Source organism: Pristiophorus japonicus, chromosome 13 (genome assembly GCF_044704955.1).
Source record: "Pristiophorus japonicus isolate sPriJap1 chromosome 13, sPriJap1.hap1, whole genome shotgun sequence".
Taxonomy (NCBI): domain Eukaryota; kingdom Metazoa; phylum Chordata; class Chondrichthyes; family Pristiophoridae; genus Pristiophorus; species Pristiophorus japonicus.
The window spans coordinates 118284373-118302828 of record NC_091989.1 but is presented as its reverse complement, the minus strand read 5'-3'; the positions used below and the strand labels follow the sequence as shown (position 1 = coordinate 118302828).

General features: G+C 46.1%; 1 protein-coding gene across 1 annotated transcript in view; it reads left to right on the top strand.

The window, feature by feature from the left end:
• Positions 1–18456, top strand: part of LOC139278177 (palmitoyltransferase ZDHHC1-like) — an 80067-nt gene that overhangs the window by 3330 nt on the left and 58281 nt on the right. The window contains exons 2-4 of the mRNA XM_070896830.1: positions 6217–6367; positions 6661–6836; positions 14984–15085. Of these exons, the coding sequence (XP_070752931.1) occupies positions 6217–6367; positions 6661–6836; positions 14984–15085 (429 nt within the window). The remainder of the gene's footprint in view (positions 1–6216; positions 6368–6660; positions 6837–14983; positions 15086–18456) is intronic.

Genomic DNA, 18456 nt, shown 5'->3' with positions numbered 1-18456 from the left:
CCCCCTCTCTTCTCCCCCCTCTCTTCTCCCCCCTCTCTTCTCCCCCCTCTCTTCTCCCCCCTCTCTTCTCCCCCCTCTCTTCTCCCCCCTCTTCTCCCCCCCTCTCTTCTCCCCCCCTCTCTTCTCCCCCTCCCCCTCTCTTCTCCCCCCTCTCTTCTCCCCCTCCCCCGCTCCGCTCTTCCCCCCCCTCCCCGCTCTTCCCCCCCCCTCCCCGCTCTTCCCCCCCCCTCCCCGCTCTTCCCCCCCCCTCCCCGCTCTTCCCCCCCTCCCCGCTCTTCCCCCCCCTCCCCGCTCTTCCCCCCCTCCCCGCTCTTCCCCCCCTCCCCGCTCTTCCCCCCCTCCCCGCTCTTCCCCCCCTCCCCGCTCTTCCCCCCCCTCCCCGCTCTTCCCCCCCCCTCCCCGCTCTTCCCCCCCCCTCCCCGCTCTTCCCCCCCCCTCCCCGCTTTCCCCCCCCCCTCCCCGCTCTTTCCCCCCCCCCCTCCCCGCTCTTCCCCCCCCCTCCCCGCTCTTCCCCCCCCCCCTCCCGCTCTTCCCCCCCCTCCCCGCTCTTCCCCCCCCCTCCCCGCTCTTCCCCCCCCTCCCCGCTCTTCCCCCCCCCCTCCCCGCTCTCTTCCCCCCCCCTCCCCGCTCTTCCCCCCCCCCTCACCCCTCCCTCTCTCCCCCCCCCTTCACCCTCCCTCTCTTTCCCCCCCCTTTCACTCCTCCCTCCCTCTCTTTCCCTTCCCCCCCCCCCTCTCTTTCCCCTTCCCCCCCCCCACCCTCACCAGGCCATTCGGCCCTTCGAGCCTGCACTATCATTCAATAAGATCATGGCTAATGATGCATTTCAGTACCCCATTCCTGCTTTCTTTCCATACCCCTTGATCCCTTTAGCCGTAAGGGCCACATCTAACTCCTGTTTGAATATATCTAGCGAACTGGCCTCAATTTCTGTGGTAGAGAATTCCACATGCTCACAACTCTCTGAATGAAGAAGTTTTTCCTCATCTCGGTCCTAAATGGCTCCCTCTCTGTCAGAAACAGGTTGAGACACACTAGGGTGGGGTGGGCCATCCTAGCACGCTGTTGGAGGGCTCCCGGTGCTGCAGTAGGTGAGTAGAAACTTCATTTTTTTATTTATTGATTTTAAAAAAAATATCTGTTATTAATTATTTTTGATTGGTTTATTGATTTATCATTTATTATTGATGATGGCTCTTTATTTGTAAAAGTGAAGTGTTTAATGTTTGTAACCCCCCCCCATCTCTCGTTCCCTGCGCCTGATATATAAGTGTAGGCAAGGTTTTTCTGAGCGTACAAAAATCGATACTTACTCCATTCTAAGTTAGTTTGAAGTAAGTTTTGACTGCCTAAACTTGCAAAACAGGCGTCAGAGGCTGGACACGCCCCCTTTTGGGGGAAAAATAAATCTGTTCTAAAATGATACTTTTCTAACTCACTCGAACTGGAACAAACTAAATGCCGAGAATTGCAATTTCTAAGATTGGAGCAACTCAGGCCAAAATTTGAGCCCAGTAAATGCAAGTTTTCTCAGTGGTATTACTTGCAGTAAAGCAGTGGTTCTCAAACATTTTTGGTTGACGGACTCCTTTCCAAATCAATTAGTATTCACAGAGCCCCCATCTAAATTATACTATATAATACTTATAATATTAAAGTGCTGCATGTAAAGAATGTTTCAATAATGCTTTTAAGAGAACCGGTATTTACTTAGATATCAGTGAGATGGGCTGCCTGCTTCTCGCACCAATTCTGGGTACTCCACAGCAACAGATACCCACTTGGTGCTGGACAATTCTTAAAGCCATCAGCAGGCTGGCCAAGGTAAGTGAGGGCACGAGCACCCCTGCACATAGAAACATAGAAAATAGGTGCAGGAGTAGGCCATTCGGCCCTTCGAGCCTGCACTACCATTCAATATGATCATGGCTAATCATGCATTTCAGTACCCCATTCCTGCTTTCTTTTCATACCCCTTGATCCCTTTAGCCGTAAGGGCCACATCTAACTCCCGTTTGAATAGATCTAGCGAACTGGCCTCAATTTCTGTGGTAGAGAATTCCACATGCTTACAACTCTCTGAATGTAGAAGTTTTTCCTCATCTCGGTCCTAAATGGCTTACCCTTATCCTTAGACTGTGACCCCTGGTTCTGGACTTCCCCAACATCGGGAACATTCTTCCTGCATCTAACCTGTCCAATCCCGTCAGAATTTTATATGTTTCTATGAGATCCCCTCTCATTCTTCTAAATTCCATTGAATATAAGCCAAGTCGATCCAGTCTTTCTTCATAAGTCAGTCCTGTCATCTCGGGAATCAGCCTGGTGAGCTTTCGCTGCACTCCCTCAATAGCAAGAATGTCCTTCCTCAGATTAGGAGACCAAAACTGTACACAATATTCAAGGTGTGGCCTCACCAAGACCCTGTACAACTGCAGTAAGACCTCCCTGCTCCTGTACTCAAATCCTCTCGCATGAAGGCCAACATGCCATTTGCCCTCTTCACCGCCTGCTGTACCTGTATGCCAACTTTCAGTGACTGATGTACCATGACCCCCAGGTCTCGTTGCACCTCCCCTTTTACTAATCTGTCACCATTCAGATAATCTGCCTTCCTGTTTTTACCACCAAAGTGGGATAACCTCACATTTATCTACATTATACTGCATCTGCCATGCATTTGCCATTCACCTAACCTGTCCAGGTCACCCTGCAGCCTCTTGGCATCCTCCTGACAGCTCTCACTGCCACCCAGCTTAGTGTCATCTGCAAACTTGGAGATATTACATTCAATTCCTTTGTCTAAATCATTAATGTATATTGTAAATAGCTGGGGTCCCATCACTGAACCTTGCCGTACCCCACTAGTCACTGCCTGCCATTCTGAAAAGGACCCGTTTATTCCTACTCTTTGCTTCCTGTCTGCCAACCAGTTCTCTATCTACGTCAGTACATTACTCCCAATACTATGCGGTTTAATTTTGCACACTAATCTCTTGTGTGGTACATTGTCAAAAGCCTTTTAAAAGTCTAAATACACCACATCCACTGGCTCCCCCTTGTCCACTCTACTAGTTACATCCTCAAAAAATTCTAGAAGATTTGTCAACCATGATTTCCCATGCTGACTTGGACCGATCCTCTCACTGCTTTCCAAATGCGCTGCTATTACATCTTTAATAATTGATTCCAACATTTTCCCCACTACTGATGACAGGCTGACTGGTCTATAATTCCCTGTTTTCTCTCTCCTTTTTTAAAAAGTGGGATTACATTAGCTACCCTCCAGTCCACAGGAACTGATCCGGAGTCAAAAGAATGTTGGAAAATGACCACCAATGTATCCACTATTTCTAGGGCCACTTCCTTAAGTACTCTGGGATGCAGATTATCAGGCCCTGGGGATTTATCAACCTTCAATCCAATCAATTTTCCTAACACAATTTGCTGACTAATAAGGATTTCCTTTAGTTCCTCCTTCTCGCTGGACCCTCAGTCCCCAATATTTCCAGAAGGTTATTTGTGTCCTCCTTCGTGAAGACAGACCAAAGTATTTGTTCAATTGGTCTGCCATTTCTTTGTTCCCCATTATAAATTCACCTGATTCTGAATGTAAGGGACCCTTTGTCTTCACTAATCTTTTTCTCTTCACATAGCTATAGAAGCTTTTGCAGTCACTTTTTAATGTTCCCTGCAAGCTTACTCTATTTTCCCCCTCCTAATTAAACTCTTTGTCCTCCTCTGCTGAATTCTACATTTTTCCCAGTCCTCAGGTTTGCTGCTTTTTTTTGGCCAATTTATATGCCTCTTCCTTGGATTTAACCCTATCCCGATTTTTCCCTTGTTAGCCACATTTGAGCCACCTTCCGTGTTTTATTTTTACGCCAGACAGGGATGTACAATTGTTGAATTTCATCCATGTGATCTTTAAATGTCTACCATTGCCTATCCACCGCCAACCCTTTAAATATCATTCATCAGTCTATCCTAGCCAACTCACGTCTCATACCGTCGAAGTTACCTTTCTTTAAGTTCAGAACTCTAGTCTCTGAATTAACTGTGTCACTCCATCTTATTAAAGAATTCTACCATATTATGGTCACTCTTCCCCTAGGGGCCTCGCACAACAAGATTGCTAATTAATCCTCTCTCGTTACACAACACCCAGTCTAGGATGGCCAGCTCTCTAGTTGGTTTCTTGACATATTGGTCTAGAAAACCATTCCTTACACTCCAGGAAATCCTCCTCCACTGCATTGCTACCAGTTTGTTTAGCCCAATCTATATGTAGATTAAAGTCACCCGTGATAACTGCTGTACCTTTTATTGCACGCATCCCCAAGGGGCCTCGCACAACATTCTGGGATGTTGCTGGAAGCATGACTCACTGCCGTACTGTCCCATTGGCATGTTCTGTAACAACTGCACTGCGGGATTGTATGTGTTTGTGTGAACACGTTCAGGCACGTTAATTGAAGGGCCCCGCCGACACACTGATCAAGGTCCCTGCGCCGGGGAGAGGAATCGGCTCGACCAGCAGGGAGTGCTCATAGCAAAGTGAGTGAGAGCTGTGGGCATGTGTGAGGTAGCGGGCCCAGCTGTTGAGAATAATTCGCAGGAACTGAATCAGTGTCTGTTATAAAGAGGAGCAGGCTTGAAATTACCACCGGTCGCGGATCTCCTGGAAAGTCTCTATGGGACCCCAGTTTGAGAAACACTTCAGTAGAATGCTGCTTTCTAGAGATTAAGGGCCCAAGTTTCCACATGATAAAAAACGGGCGCCCCTCCGAGCTGGGCGCCCGTTTTTCGCGCCTAAAATGGCGCCGGAAAAAAAACGAGCGATTCTGGAGTGTTCTGCAGCTCCTTGTCTGCTTGGCGCGGCGCCCAGGGGGGCGGAGCCTACACTCGCGCTGATTTTGTAAGTGGGAGGGGACGGGTACTATTTAAATTAGTTTTTTTCCTGCCGGCAACGCTGCACGTGCGCGTTGGAGCGTTCGCGCATGCTCAGTGTGAAAAAAAACATTGGCATTCGGCCATTTTTGTAGTTCTTTGTAGCTGTTTAGTTTTTGAACATTTTTTAATAAAAGTACATTGCCATCAGCACAGAGGCTTCTTGTAGCAGTGAGAAGGGTGCAGGAAGCCTCAGAAAGTTGAGGCAGCCGTTTCCTGACGACCTCCGCCTTTTGCCGTCGGGAAATGGCTCCTCAATTTCTGAGGCTTCCTGCAGCCTTCTCTCTTTCCCGCCAGCCGTCTGGAACGGCTCCATTCCCAACCCCCCCCCCACACCCCCGCGTTCGGTAAGCTCCCTCCCTCCCGCGTTCGGTCGGCTCCCTTCCCTCTTTCCCCCCCCCCCCCCCCGCGTTCAGTCAGCTCCCTTCCCTCCCACACCCCCCCCCCTGCGTTCGGTCGGCTCCCTCCCGCCCGCCCGCGTTCGGTCAGCTCCCTCCCGCCCGCCCGCGTTCGGTCGGCTCCCTCGCGTTCGGTCGGCTCCCTTCCCTCCCCCCCCCCCCCCGGCCCGCGTTCGGGTCGGCTCCCTTCCCCCCCCCCCCCCCCAGGCCCGCGTTCGGGTCGGCTCCCTCCTCCTCCTCCTCCCCCCCCCCCCCCCCCCCGCCCGCGTTCGGTCGGCTCCCTCATTTTGTGAGGCTTGCTGCATCATTTTTCCTGGCTGAAGCACTTTCACACAGGTAGGAAGATGGTTTATTTAATCTTTTTTTTGCTTATAAATGTTTATTCAGGTTGGATTTATTTGTATAATTGTATAAGTATAAATAAGGATTTATTGTAGAATTTAATGAGTTCCCTTCCCCCCCCCCCTCCCCCCCCCCCCCCCACCTCGTTCTGGACGCCTGATTTGTAACCTGCGCCTGATTTTTTAATGTGTAGAACAGTTTTATTCAGTTTTTCAAAAATCTTCACTTGCTCCATTCTACTTTAGTTTGGAGTACATTTTCACTGTGGAAACTTTCAAATCAGGCGTCAGTGGCCGGACACGCCCTCTTTTGAAGAAAAAATTCTGTTCCAAAGTAGAACTGTTCTACCTGACTAGAATTGCAGAAAAAAAAATGTGGAGAATTGCAAATTCTAAGATAGTCCGTTCTCCACCAGTTGCTCCATAAAATCAGGCGCAAATCATGTGGAAACTTGGGCCCAATATGTTTATATGTTTATGTAAAATCTCTCAGTAAAGCACAGCCAATAATATGACCAGCCAAAGTGAATTAATGAAATATGGTCTAAGCACATCCAGCCTGCTTGCTTGGCCATCTTGGAACAGCTTCATTATCCGTGTCAGAATTCATACTTGAGTGTCAGGATTGTTCATTATTTAAATTACACACGTTTTAATGCAGTGCGAATCAAATTTATTGTATCCTTTTCTGTTAGTAATTATTTATGTTAATTTGTCCAACACGAGCAAATCTGCTCAAATATTTGATGTAGGTCAAAGCTGGTGTGACTTGCTTGTGTAATGTATGTCTTAAATGTATTATCCAGTACTGTATACACCATCAGTTTTAAGATTAACAATAGTAGTCACTATTAATAGATCTTTTTCATGTCTAGTTATATTGTTTCAAAGTTGATATACAAAGTTTTACAGTAAGACTATCGTGTCATAATCCATAATATTCCGAACTTTTTAACCTTAACACTCTTCAGTGGCTTGGTGTTATGTTTCTTTGCCACCTGGTTGTTCATTTGACTTCAGCGAGCATCGACCCAGCTGATAAGAACGTTCGAGCCAAGCACTATAATAAGCGAGTCGTAGTGTTTGATCGCAGCAAACATAAACATGTTATTGAAAATCATCACTGCTATCTTTGTGAAGTTGATGTGTAAGTGTCTAAAATGGTATCCTGTCAGACAGAATAATCAATTGCTTCTTTATTGACTGTGGTAAGAACATACAAGCCATTAGAATGGTATGAAGTGACATTCTATACTACCCACTGCGCAAACTGATTTCATGTAGGCCCTTACAGCCAGCAGATGGTAAATCTTCATCTCATCAGTCTGAGCTCGATCCAACTCACTACCACACCAAATCTCCTTTTTGACCGGGAAATTAATGTGACTTCCAGACCAAAAAGTAAATATTAGTGCAATTTTAATTCTTCCTAACCATCGTGACATTTAGCCATATGGACCAGGAAAAATTACTGTTTTGATGCATGATATGTGTGGTGAGTTACTTGATCTCAGCTGGGGTGACAGTAAAAGCACTATAAATGGCCTCAGCACCTCCTAGGCTAGGGGCCTAAAAGTCAGCTCGGGTCTTACTCTTGATTGCCATCCAGTAACTCTTGCTAGAAAGTGTGCGTGGGTGAACATCTAACAAGGAGTTCACGTTTAGTGATGATGTCTTTCATGATGGGATAGCCTGGAACTCGTTGACTTGGCTTTCCCATAAGTGATGACCACTTGGATGAGATACCAGAGGACAGCTGTTGCCCATGGAGCCATACTGAAACATTAGTCAGCATTGCAAGGAGGATGGGGTAGGATTAGATTTTTTTTTCCAGTATTGGCATCCAACAGGTGAAATTATTTTTCTCTTTGTTAGGTACCATTGCAGCAGAAATGTCAAAATGACAGTGGGTCAGTGAGGAGCTTTGTAATAAAGAAATTAGCCTCATTACAAGCTCTCCTAAACCATCTCAATGTATTACACAGCAGACATGATTTACTTCAGAGGTAATTTGGCATTGGAGAAAATTATGCAGACCATAATTGAGCTTTTGGAGTGTATAGTTTTCATTACAATGTGCGTAAAAGCTACAAATAAAGGCAGTGCAGTATTGCATACTGTACTTGCTTCAGAAGATTTCAAAAGTACACCTTGTGCCACTATGTCATCATTCTGTATAATTATATATTGGCATAGAATTTCCCTGTAATCGACTGCAAATTACCTGTTGATGAAGATGTGATCATAACCACATTTCTTAGTCTTGTAACGCAAGTGTCCTTGTAAGGGCACAGAACTGACCTTCCTGAATGGCCTTGCCTCCATGGAAACAGTATAAAACCTATTTGTAAAGCTTGAGTCCTAATATACACACTAATTAATGCATTTTTGCTATTTAATGATTTTATTCCACAAATTATTCCCCCCAATTGCCATCCTCTCAAGCTGCATTAGTAATGCTTCACAAATCATGTATTACTGTAAGTTGAGTAAGTCAAATTATTTTCTTGTGACTCTGATTCTGTAAATATATTTATATTGTTAAATTGGAAAAGTACGGAGTGTTGCAGTCGATTAGTGCAGAGCTTGTGATTCTGATTACATTTATACAGTATGACTGAGTCCTGAAAGGAATATTGACATCCTAATGGTTGCCAAGTTCCCTGAGTCAAGATTCCATTGGTTTCCTCACTCTCTGCCATTATAATGGCAATCAGTTGCTAGCTTTAAAGTGCCAGTGTTGTTTCTTTCTATTTAAAAAAAAAACCCATCAAATGCTGGAAATCTCAGCGGGTCAGGAAGCATCGGTGGAGAGAAAAACAGAGTTAATGTTTCAGGTCAATGACCCTTCATCAGAACTGGCAAACACATTCTTAAGAAGCACTGAAAAGGGGAGGGGCAGAAAGAACAAAAGGGAAGGCCTGTGATGGGGTGGAAGGCAGGAGAGATTAGAGAGACAAAAGGGATGATGGGCCAAATTGAAATGATAGCAGTTGGAGTTAAAGAAAGATGAATCTAGATAGGGTGTGAATGGCGGAATAATGACCAGCTGCAATTGCAGACAAAGAGGAAAAAAAACAAGCTCGGAGGGGGAGGGGGGAGGGAAAGCGAGACAAAGGTGGGTAGAGATTATGTTCTGAAATTGTTGAACTCTATGTTGAGTCTAGAAGGCTGTAAAGTGCTGTTCCTCGAGCTTGCATTGAGTTTCATTCGAACAGTGCATGAATCCGAGGACAGAGATATTCGAGTGGAGTGGAGTGGAGTGGAGTGGAGTGGAGTGGAGTGGAGTGGAGAATTAAAGTGCCCAACTGTGAAGAAAGTTACCAGCTAGTCTGAGAACATAAGAACATAAGTAATACGAGCAGGAGTAGGCCATTTGGCCCCTCGAGCCTGCTCCACCATTCAATAAGATCATGGCTGATCTGATCGCATTGCGGCACTGAGGCTGCGAGTGGATTCACTCTGGATCATCCACGATGCTGAGAATGATGTGAATAGCATGTTTAGCGAGTTGGTCTTACTGCAGGTTAAAGGTACACAGCCAGATAGGGGATGGGTGACCAACAGGAAGAGCAGTGCGAGGAAGGTAGTGCAGGGGTCCCCTGTGGCATCCCCCTGCAAAACAGATACACCGCTTTGGGTACTGTTGAGGGGGATGACTCATCAGGGGAGAGTAGCAGCAGCCAAGTTCATGGCACCATGGGTGGCTCTGCTGCACAGGAAGGCAGGAAAAAGAGTGGGAGAGCTATAGTGATAGGGGATTCGATTGTAAGGGGAATAGATAGGCGTTTCTGCAGCCGCAACCGAGACTCCAGGATGGTATGTTGCCTCCCTGGTGCAAGGGTCAAGGATGTTTCGGAGCGCGTGCAGGGCATTCTGAAAAGGGAGGGTTAACAGCCAGTTGTCGTGGTGCATATAGGTACCAACGATATAGGTTAAAAAATGGGATGAGGTCCTACGAGACGAATTTAGGGAGTTAGGAGCTAAATTTAAAAAGTAGGACCTCAAAAGTCATAATCTCAGGATTGCTACCAGAGCCACGTGCTAGTCAGAGTAGGAATCGCAGGATAGCTCAGATGAATACGTGGCTTGAGGAGTGGTGCAGAAGGGAGGGATTCAAATTCCTGGGACATTGGAACCGGTTCTGGGGGAGATGGGACTAGAACAAACCGGATGGTCTGCACCTGGGCAGGACCGGAACCAATGTCCTAGGGGGAGTGTTTGCTGGTGCTGTTGGGGAGGAGTTAAACTAACATGGCAGGGGGATGGGAACCTATGCAGGGAGACAAAGGGAAATAAAATGGAGGCAAAAACAAAAGATAGAAAGGAGAATAGTAAAAGTGGAGGGCAGAGAAACCCAAGGCAAAAAAACAAAAAGGGCCACATTACAGCAAAAATTCTAAAGGGGCAAAGTGTGTTAAAAAGACAAGCCTGAAGTCTCTGCCTCAATGCGAGGAGTATTCGGAATAAGGTGGACGAATTAACTGCGCAGATAGCAGGTAACAGATATGATGAAATTGGCATCACGGAGACATGGCTCCAGGGTGACCAAGGCTGGGAACTCAACATCCATGGGTATTCAACATTTAGGAAGGATAGACAGAGAGGAAAAGGAGGCGGGATGGAGTTGCTGGTTAAAGAGGAAATTAATGCAATAGTAAGGAGAGACATTAGCCTGGATGATGTGTAATCGGTATGGGTGGAGCTGCGGCATACCACAGGGCAGAAAACGCTAGTGGGAGTTGTGTATAGACCACCAAACAGTAGTAGTGAGGTTGGGGACAGCATCAAACAAGAAATAAGGGATGTGTGCAATAAAGATACAGCAGTTATCATGGGCGACTTTAATCTACATATTGATTGGGCTAACCAAACTGGTAGCAATGCGGTGGAGGAGGATTTCCTGGAGTGTATTAGGGATGGTTTTCTAGACCAATATGTCGAGGAACCAACTAGCGAGCTGGCCATCCTAGACTGGGTGATGTGTAATGAGAAGGGACTAATTAGCAATCTTGTTGTGTGAGGCCCCTTGGGGAAGAGTGACCATGATATGGTAGAATTCTTTATTAAGATGGAGAGTTAATTTGGAAGCTAGGATCTTGAACTTAAGGAAAGGTAACTTCGATGATATGAGGTGTGAATTGGCTAGAATAGACTGGCAAAGGATACTTAAAGGGTTGACGGTGGATAAGCAATGGCAAACATTTAAAGATCACATGGATGAATTTCAGCAATTGTACATCCCTGTCTGGAGTAAAAATAAAATGGGGAAGGTGGCTCAACCGTGGCTAACGAGGGAAATTAAGGATAGTGTTAAAACCAAGGAAGAGGCATATAAATTGGCTAGAAAAAGCAACAAACCTGAGGACTGGGAGAAATTTAGAATTCAACAGAGGAGGACAAAGGGTTTAATTAAGAGGGGGAAAATAGAGTACGAGAGTAAGCTTGCAGGGAACATAAAAACTGACTGCAAAACCTTCTCTAAATATGTGAAGAGTAAAAGATTAGTGAAGACAAACGTAGGTCCCTTGCAGTCGGATTCAAGTGAATTTATAATGGGCAACAAAGAAATGGCAGACCAATTGAACAAGTACTTCGGTTCTGTCTTCACGAAGGATGACACAAATAACCTTCCAAATGTACTAGGGGACAGTGGGTCTGGTGAGGAGGAACTGAAGGATATCCTTATTAGGCGGGAAATTGGGATTGAAGGCTGATAAATCCCCGGGGACCTGATAGTCTGCATCCCAGAGTACTTAAGGAAGTGGCCCTAAAAATAGTGGATGCATTGGTGATCATTTTCCAACAATCTATCGACTCTGGATCTGTTCCTATGGACTGGAGGGTAGCTAATGTAACACCAATTTTTAAAAAGGGAGGGAGAGAGAAAGCGGGTAATTATAGACCGGTTAGCCTGACATCAGTAGTGGGGAAAATGTTGGAATCAGTTATTAAGGATGAAATAGCAGTGCATTTGGAAAGCAGTGATAGGATCGGTCCAAGTCAGCATGGATTTATGAAAGGGAAATCATGCTTGACGAATCTTCTGGAATTTTTTGAGGATGTAACTAGCAGAGTGGACAAGGGAGAACCAGTGGATGTGGTGTATTTCAAAAGGCTTTTGACAAGGTCTCGCACAAGGGATTGGTGTGCAAAAGAAAAGCACATGGCATTGGGGGTAATGTACTGACGTGGATAGAGAACTGGTTGGCAGACAGGAAGCAGAGAGTAGCGATAAACTGGTCCTTTTCAGAATGGCAGGCAGTGACTAGTGGAATGCCGCAGGGCTCAGTGCTGGGACCCCAGCTCTTTACAATATACATTAATGATTTAGATGAAGGAATTGAATGTAATCTCTCCAAGTTTGCAGATGACACTAAATTGGGTGGCAGTGTGAGTTGTGAGGAGGACACTAAGAGGCTGCAGGGTGACTTGGACAGGTTAGGTGAGTGGGCAAATGCATGGCAGATGCAGTATAATGTGGATAAATGTGAGGTTATCCATTTTGGGGACAAAAACACGAAGGCAGAATATTATCTGAATGGCAGCAGATTAGGAAAAGGTGAGGTGCAACGAGTCCTGTCAGTCATTGAAAGTTGGCATGCAGATACAGCAGTCGGAGAAGAAGGCGAGTATAGGAGCAGGGAGGCCTTGCTGCTGTTGTACAGGGCCTTGGTGAGCCCTCACCTGGAATATTGTGTTCAGTTTTGGTCGTCTAATCTGAGGAAAGACGTTCTTGCTATTGAGGGAGTGCAGCGAAGGTTCATCAGACTAATTCCAGGGATGGTTGGACTGACATATGAGGAGAGACTGGATCAACTGGGCCTTTATTCACTGGAGTTTAGAAGAATGAGAGGGGATCTCATAAAAACATATAAGATTCTGACGGGACAGGTTAAATGCGGGAAGAATGTTCCCGATGTTGGGGAAGTCCAGAACCAAGGGACATAGTCTTTGGATAAGGGGTAGGCCATTTAGGACTGAGATGAGGAGAAACTTCTTCACTCAGAGTTGTTAACCTGTAGAATTCCCTGCCGCAGAGAGTTGTTGATGCCAGTTCATTCGATTTATTCAAGAGGGAGTTAGATATGGCCCTTACGGCTAAAGAGATCAAGGGGTATGGAGAGAAAGCAGGAAAGGGGTATTGATGGAATGATCAGCCATGATCTTATTGAATGGCGGTGCAGGCTCGAAGGGCCGAATGGCCTACTCCTGCACCTATTTACATGTTTCTATCAGGGACTTAGCTCCACTTTCCTGCCCACTCCCCATTACCCTTTATTCCCTTATCGCTCAAAGATCTGTCCATCTCCGCCTTAAATATATTCAATGACCCAGCCTCCACAGCTCTCTGGGGTAGAGAATTCCATAGATTTTCAACTCTCAGCGAAGAAATTTCTCCTTAACTCAGTTTTAAATGAGTGACCCTTTATTCTAAGACTATGTCCCCTAGTTTTAGATTCCCCTCTGAGTGAAAATATCCTCTATGCATCTTGTCGAGCCCCCTCATTATCTTGTATGTTTCGATAAGATCACCTCTCATTCTTCTGAACTCCAGTATGTATAAGTCCAACCTACTCAACCTATCTTCATAAGTCAACCCTCTCATCTCCGGAATCAACCTAGTGAACTTTCTCTGAACAGCCTCTAATGCAAGTATATCCTTCCTTAAATGCAGAGACCAAAACTTACGCAGTACTCCAGGTGTGGCCTCACCAATACCCTGTACAGTTGTAGCAGGACTTCTCTGCTTTTATACTCTCTCCTCCTTGCAATAAAGGCCAACATTCCATGTCTTTGTCAAGATGAAATTTGCTCACTGGCACTTTTAATTCACTTTCATTTTAATCATTGCTGATCTAATTTTGATAGCCGAGAAAGGGATTTGGGTTCTGAAGGAGAAGGGTACTAGATTAGAGTCATAAAATTTAAAAATCTTAAAAGGATAAAATAATTTAAATAACAGAATTAAAGATGTATAAATAAATAAAGCAGTCACCAAGTGTTGAAAGTGAAATGTTTCAGGAACCCCATGCTAGGAACAGCAAAGCGAGACAGAAATGTGGGATCTATCCTTTTTATAGAGTGAAGTGGGAGAGAACATGTGAAATATTGTGACCTCACAAAAAGGCTTAAAAGGATTATTCCAGCGATGTGTGGAGCAAACATATTGAAAACCCCAGTGCCCAGCTGTAGCTGTGTTGTTCTTTGACTTCATTTGAACTCATCAGTTTGGTAACTGCTCTGTAATGGCTCCCAGATAGTTATAATTCACTAATTAATCAGTTTTGTAGATTTCAATCCCCAGGTCAATGGAAGTACACATGTTTGGGGAGAGGAGGAGGAGGGAAGAAATGGCAGGTATTACCCTGCAGCCCACTCATCTGTTTGTGAACTTTAACTTGTCACATCAATAATTCACCAGTGCTCCTTAAAGATGCTCTTTAAAACCTGCCCTAATATCTCCTTATGTGGCTCGTTGTCAAATTTTGTTTCCTAACGCTCCTGTGAAGCGCCTTGGGATGTTTTACAATGTTAAAGATGCTTTATAAATGATTGTTGTATTTGATTGTATTTTAACCATCTTAATAAAACACTAGGGGCTAGAATTTTGGTTGTCGGCGAAAACGGTAATTTTACGCCAAAATTACTGTTTTCGCTGCTCTACTGTTTTTAGGCCCTCTTTTCGGTCTTTAATGCGCATCGGTAAAAATCGGCATTGCACTTGGATTCATGGCGCAAACCGCGAATTTCGGCAACTTTTAGTGCGGGGCCGATAGTGCTGCGAGAGAGGCTTTGGGAGGGCGGAAAAAACAAAAAAATATTGCAAAAAAAAACATTCACAAAACCCTTACCTACTAAATCGCTGAAAAAGAATTAAAAAGTAAAAACTTTAACTTAGCTTTTTTTGCAGGTCTTCATTCTTACCGCTGCTGGCAGGGGTGCAACGGCAGGTTTGACCTGTTGCTATTTTTGGTGCATAATACGGGTCCCGAGAGAGCCAAAAATCGATCGCAAATGCGATTTGCACGTTGGCAAACCTCTCCCCGACAGTTCGTGGAAACACCGCCACAAAAAGGTACCCCGAAGATCCCGCCAACCGGGTTTTCGCAGCGGAGGGTCAAAGCGTGGCGAAAACCCGGTCGCAAAGTCAGCAAAAATCTAGCCCAAAGGGCCTAACATTCCCCTTTTATGGAAGAATTGCAGAAGTGCTTATTTTTCATTATAATTAATAAACGTTCAACATTTAATAACCATAGGTAATTATAGATTTGTATTATATTTGGTTCACAGAGGTTTGAAGTCCAAGCACTGCAGTCAGTGTAACAAGTGCGTAGCTGCATTTGATCACCATTGTAAATGGCTCAACAATTGTGTAGGAGGCAGGAATTACTGGTAAGTCTGATTTTTTTGTTGTTTCAAGTTGATACAATAGTACAATTGCTCTAATTTTTCAATGCACTAGTCTTTAAAATTAATCTGTTACAGCAATATATTACAGTGGAGACCTGATATATTGAACATGTGAATGTTTAGAAGTTTTGCCCCGGTTCTTAACATTAAATTGCATTGAATTTTACTTCAGTGTACCTATTCAGGTTTTTTTCAATAGGTTACAGTATCTTTGGGCTTGTCCTGCATCTCTGGACTCTCAAGCATCAGTTTATCTCACTCACAGGAATGTTGTGTTCCAAATCTCTCTTGAAAATAAGTGTGCAAGAACACTGGCTGGATTTTCGGGTTTTTGCGGTTTCCCCCTTTTCCGGTCGCAAGGTGCGAGAACAATTTTTTTTTTAGCGCCAGAGCGCGCAAGTTGCCAACAAGCTAACTCCGGTGTTGCACAACAGATTTTGTGCGCCGGAGCCGAAACTTCCGCCCTGAAAAAAAAATCGGACCTTCTGTGTATGCGGGAATTTTCTTTTTTGTTTCTTCCCGCGCTTCTGGTCAGCTGTCCGTTCGCAAACACTAATGCAGAGAGCGACCGCGCGCATGCGCTGTACATCCGGGGCTGAATCAGCCATTTTACTTTTGGATGTTGATGATGGAGGACTCAAGACAGCATGCCAGGAGATTTACCTCAGAGGTTCTAGTTGGGGCTGTGGAGTGGAGATGGCTTGAGTTGTACAGGATGGGTGGATCTAGACCCCTCCCATCCCCTTTTAACAAAATCTGGAGGGAAATTGCAGAGGAGGTCTCTGCCTCCGGGGTGGTGAGGACTAGCACAGTGCCGCAAGAAATTTAACAATCTCACCAGGGTCGTCCAAGTGAGTACCATTTTTATTCATGCACTCCTTCATTACTTAAATTATAAATCTGACACACTATTTGTTCTCATGCTGTTGCTGGCTCTCAGCACTCTGTGGGTTGCCTCCTGAAATGCATGACACATAGGTAGACTTAGTTTGGCACCCTATTTGCCATGAATAATCTTTACACATTGAGATTGCTTTCTGAGATCTCATAAGATGTTTCGGCACTTCGATGTCGTCCTGATCAACCACGTGCAACTACCAAGGATATTAAACAGAGGACTGTATTACATTCACACAGTATGGTATAAGTGCTTTGGTGGCTATCTCTGTGTGCCACAAGAGCAGATGGACCCTCTGGTAACCATTCCCATTTTCATCTTTGCAAGCAAAGAAGTCGCACGATCGCCGGAGCAGCGATGGACAGGCAGTTGTCCGCCACACACCCTGCCAGTCACCGACGTCGAGGAGCGAGTGGCAGGCCTCATCGGCGTCTCGGGCCGGGCAACTGCCCGTGGGGTTGTTGACCCCAACTTGGAAACTGAGGATAAGTCCTGCACACTCCCTGTGCTGAGTTGGAGCAATGTGGTCATGTCTGTGGACTCGGGTTGGGGCAATGAGATGCAGTGTCTGTGGACACTGGTTGGGGCAATGTGATGCAGTGTTTCTGGACTACGTATAATGGAGCAGTAGCGGTCCTTCAAATGAACCCATGCTATGTGCCGTTCCTCATGTCACCCTGCCCCTCCCCTGCTGCTAACCACTCATCTGTTGCTTTCTACTTGCAGATGACCAGTCACAGGCGCCGCATCCCTCTCATCAACTCTCCACGTCAAGCCATCATGTGGGGGAGAAGGAGGAGGAAGAGGAGTTCAGTAATGACCCGACTCCAGGAGGGGGCAAATGCACTCGACACCTCTTTTGCCACCGGCAAACACCTCATCCGAGGATGATCTTTATATTCTCAGGCTTTGAGACCTCTGAGGTTCCTGGAACAAGTGGCATGCAGCAACGCAGTTCAGGGTCGAATCCCGTATGCCATCTCTCCAGAGGATGAGTTGGCAAAGTCGGTCTGCAGACAGACAGGCAGATGCGGGACTGTCCAGGGAGAACGTCCAGCTCACTCATCAGCTCCTTGATGTCCTGGGTAGGATTCCCACGAGCATTGAGAAGCTCACTGCGACCATAACGGAGGTAGGGTCGCAGATTGTTGGTGCGAGCCATGAAACCTGTGAGGCCAGGCTGATGGCCTCCACCAGTGACACTGGAGTCCCCGGTGTCACACCCAGACCCACACTACCTGTTACTGGCAACGCCAATCTAGAGGCTCACCAGTCAGAAGCCGGGCCTTCCATGCCACGAGCTGATCCAGTGCATCCCTAGACGGTGTCTCCAATGTCTCTCCCCCCAACACAGCAGGACTCTGGCCGCCTTGCTACACGAACTCTTGGTGCCACTTTGGGCATCAGGTGAGGGAGGGGGATAAGGGTGAGGGGCGTGGGGGGAGGAAGAACTGGTTGTAAAAGACAGTGGGGCAGGGGTTGTTTTGTTTTATTAATGTTTTCCAATTATGTTCATATAAAGTTATAAAAGTTTAGAATGTTTATTAAAGTTTCAAAATTACGTTAACAAAGTTACAAAAATTTAAATTTTTCATAAAATCTTTTGTTTACCTTAACCATTCCTGTGTAGTGTCTCATTTGCAAAATAAGAGGGGGAACAGTCAATATGGTGGAATAGAGTGGCCAGGCAACGGTCAAACATGCCGCTCAATTATGAGCTGCTGACGTAAGGCTTTTGCAGCAGCGAAAGCTCTATGAGGCCTCCCCTGTGGTGGTGGTGGTGGTGGTGGTGGTGGCATGGGTTCCTCGCCAGGCTCGTCTTCCTCCTCTCCTTTCTCGCCCCCCCCCTCTGCCTCCTGAGGTGGTCCTGCAATCCCCATTGGCAAATCCTGTCCCCTCATGATAGCTAAGTTGTGTAGCATGCAGCACACCACAATGAACCCCTAGACCTGCTGAGGGGAGTATTGTAGGCAGCCTCCAGAGTGGTCCAGGCATCGGAAGCGCTGTTTGAGCACTCCAATTGTCTGTTCGACAATGTTGCGTGTGGCTGCATGGCTCTCATTATAGCGGTGCTCGGCTTCTGACTGAGGGCCGTAACCTTTGTCCCCCAACATCCAGCTCTGGCCTTGTGGTTGACACTGGAACATGCCTGAGACAGTGCTCTCACGCAAGATGAAGGCATCACGGATGCTCCCTGGATATTGGGCATTGACTACCATGATGCGCTAAGTATGGTCGCAGACGATCTGTACGTTCATGGAGTGGAATCCCTTTCGGTTTCAGTAAACCTCTGGATTGAGTAAAGGTGCTCGCAGGGTGACGTGCGTATAATCAAGGGCACCCTGAACCTTGGGGAAGCCAGCAAATCATCCAAAACCTACAGCCCTCTCATTCTGGGTCTCCTTGGTCATTAGGAAGTTTATGAAGTCCATCCTGCGTACGTACAGTGCAATAG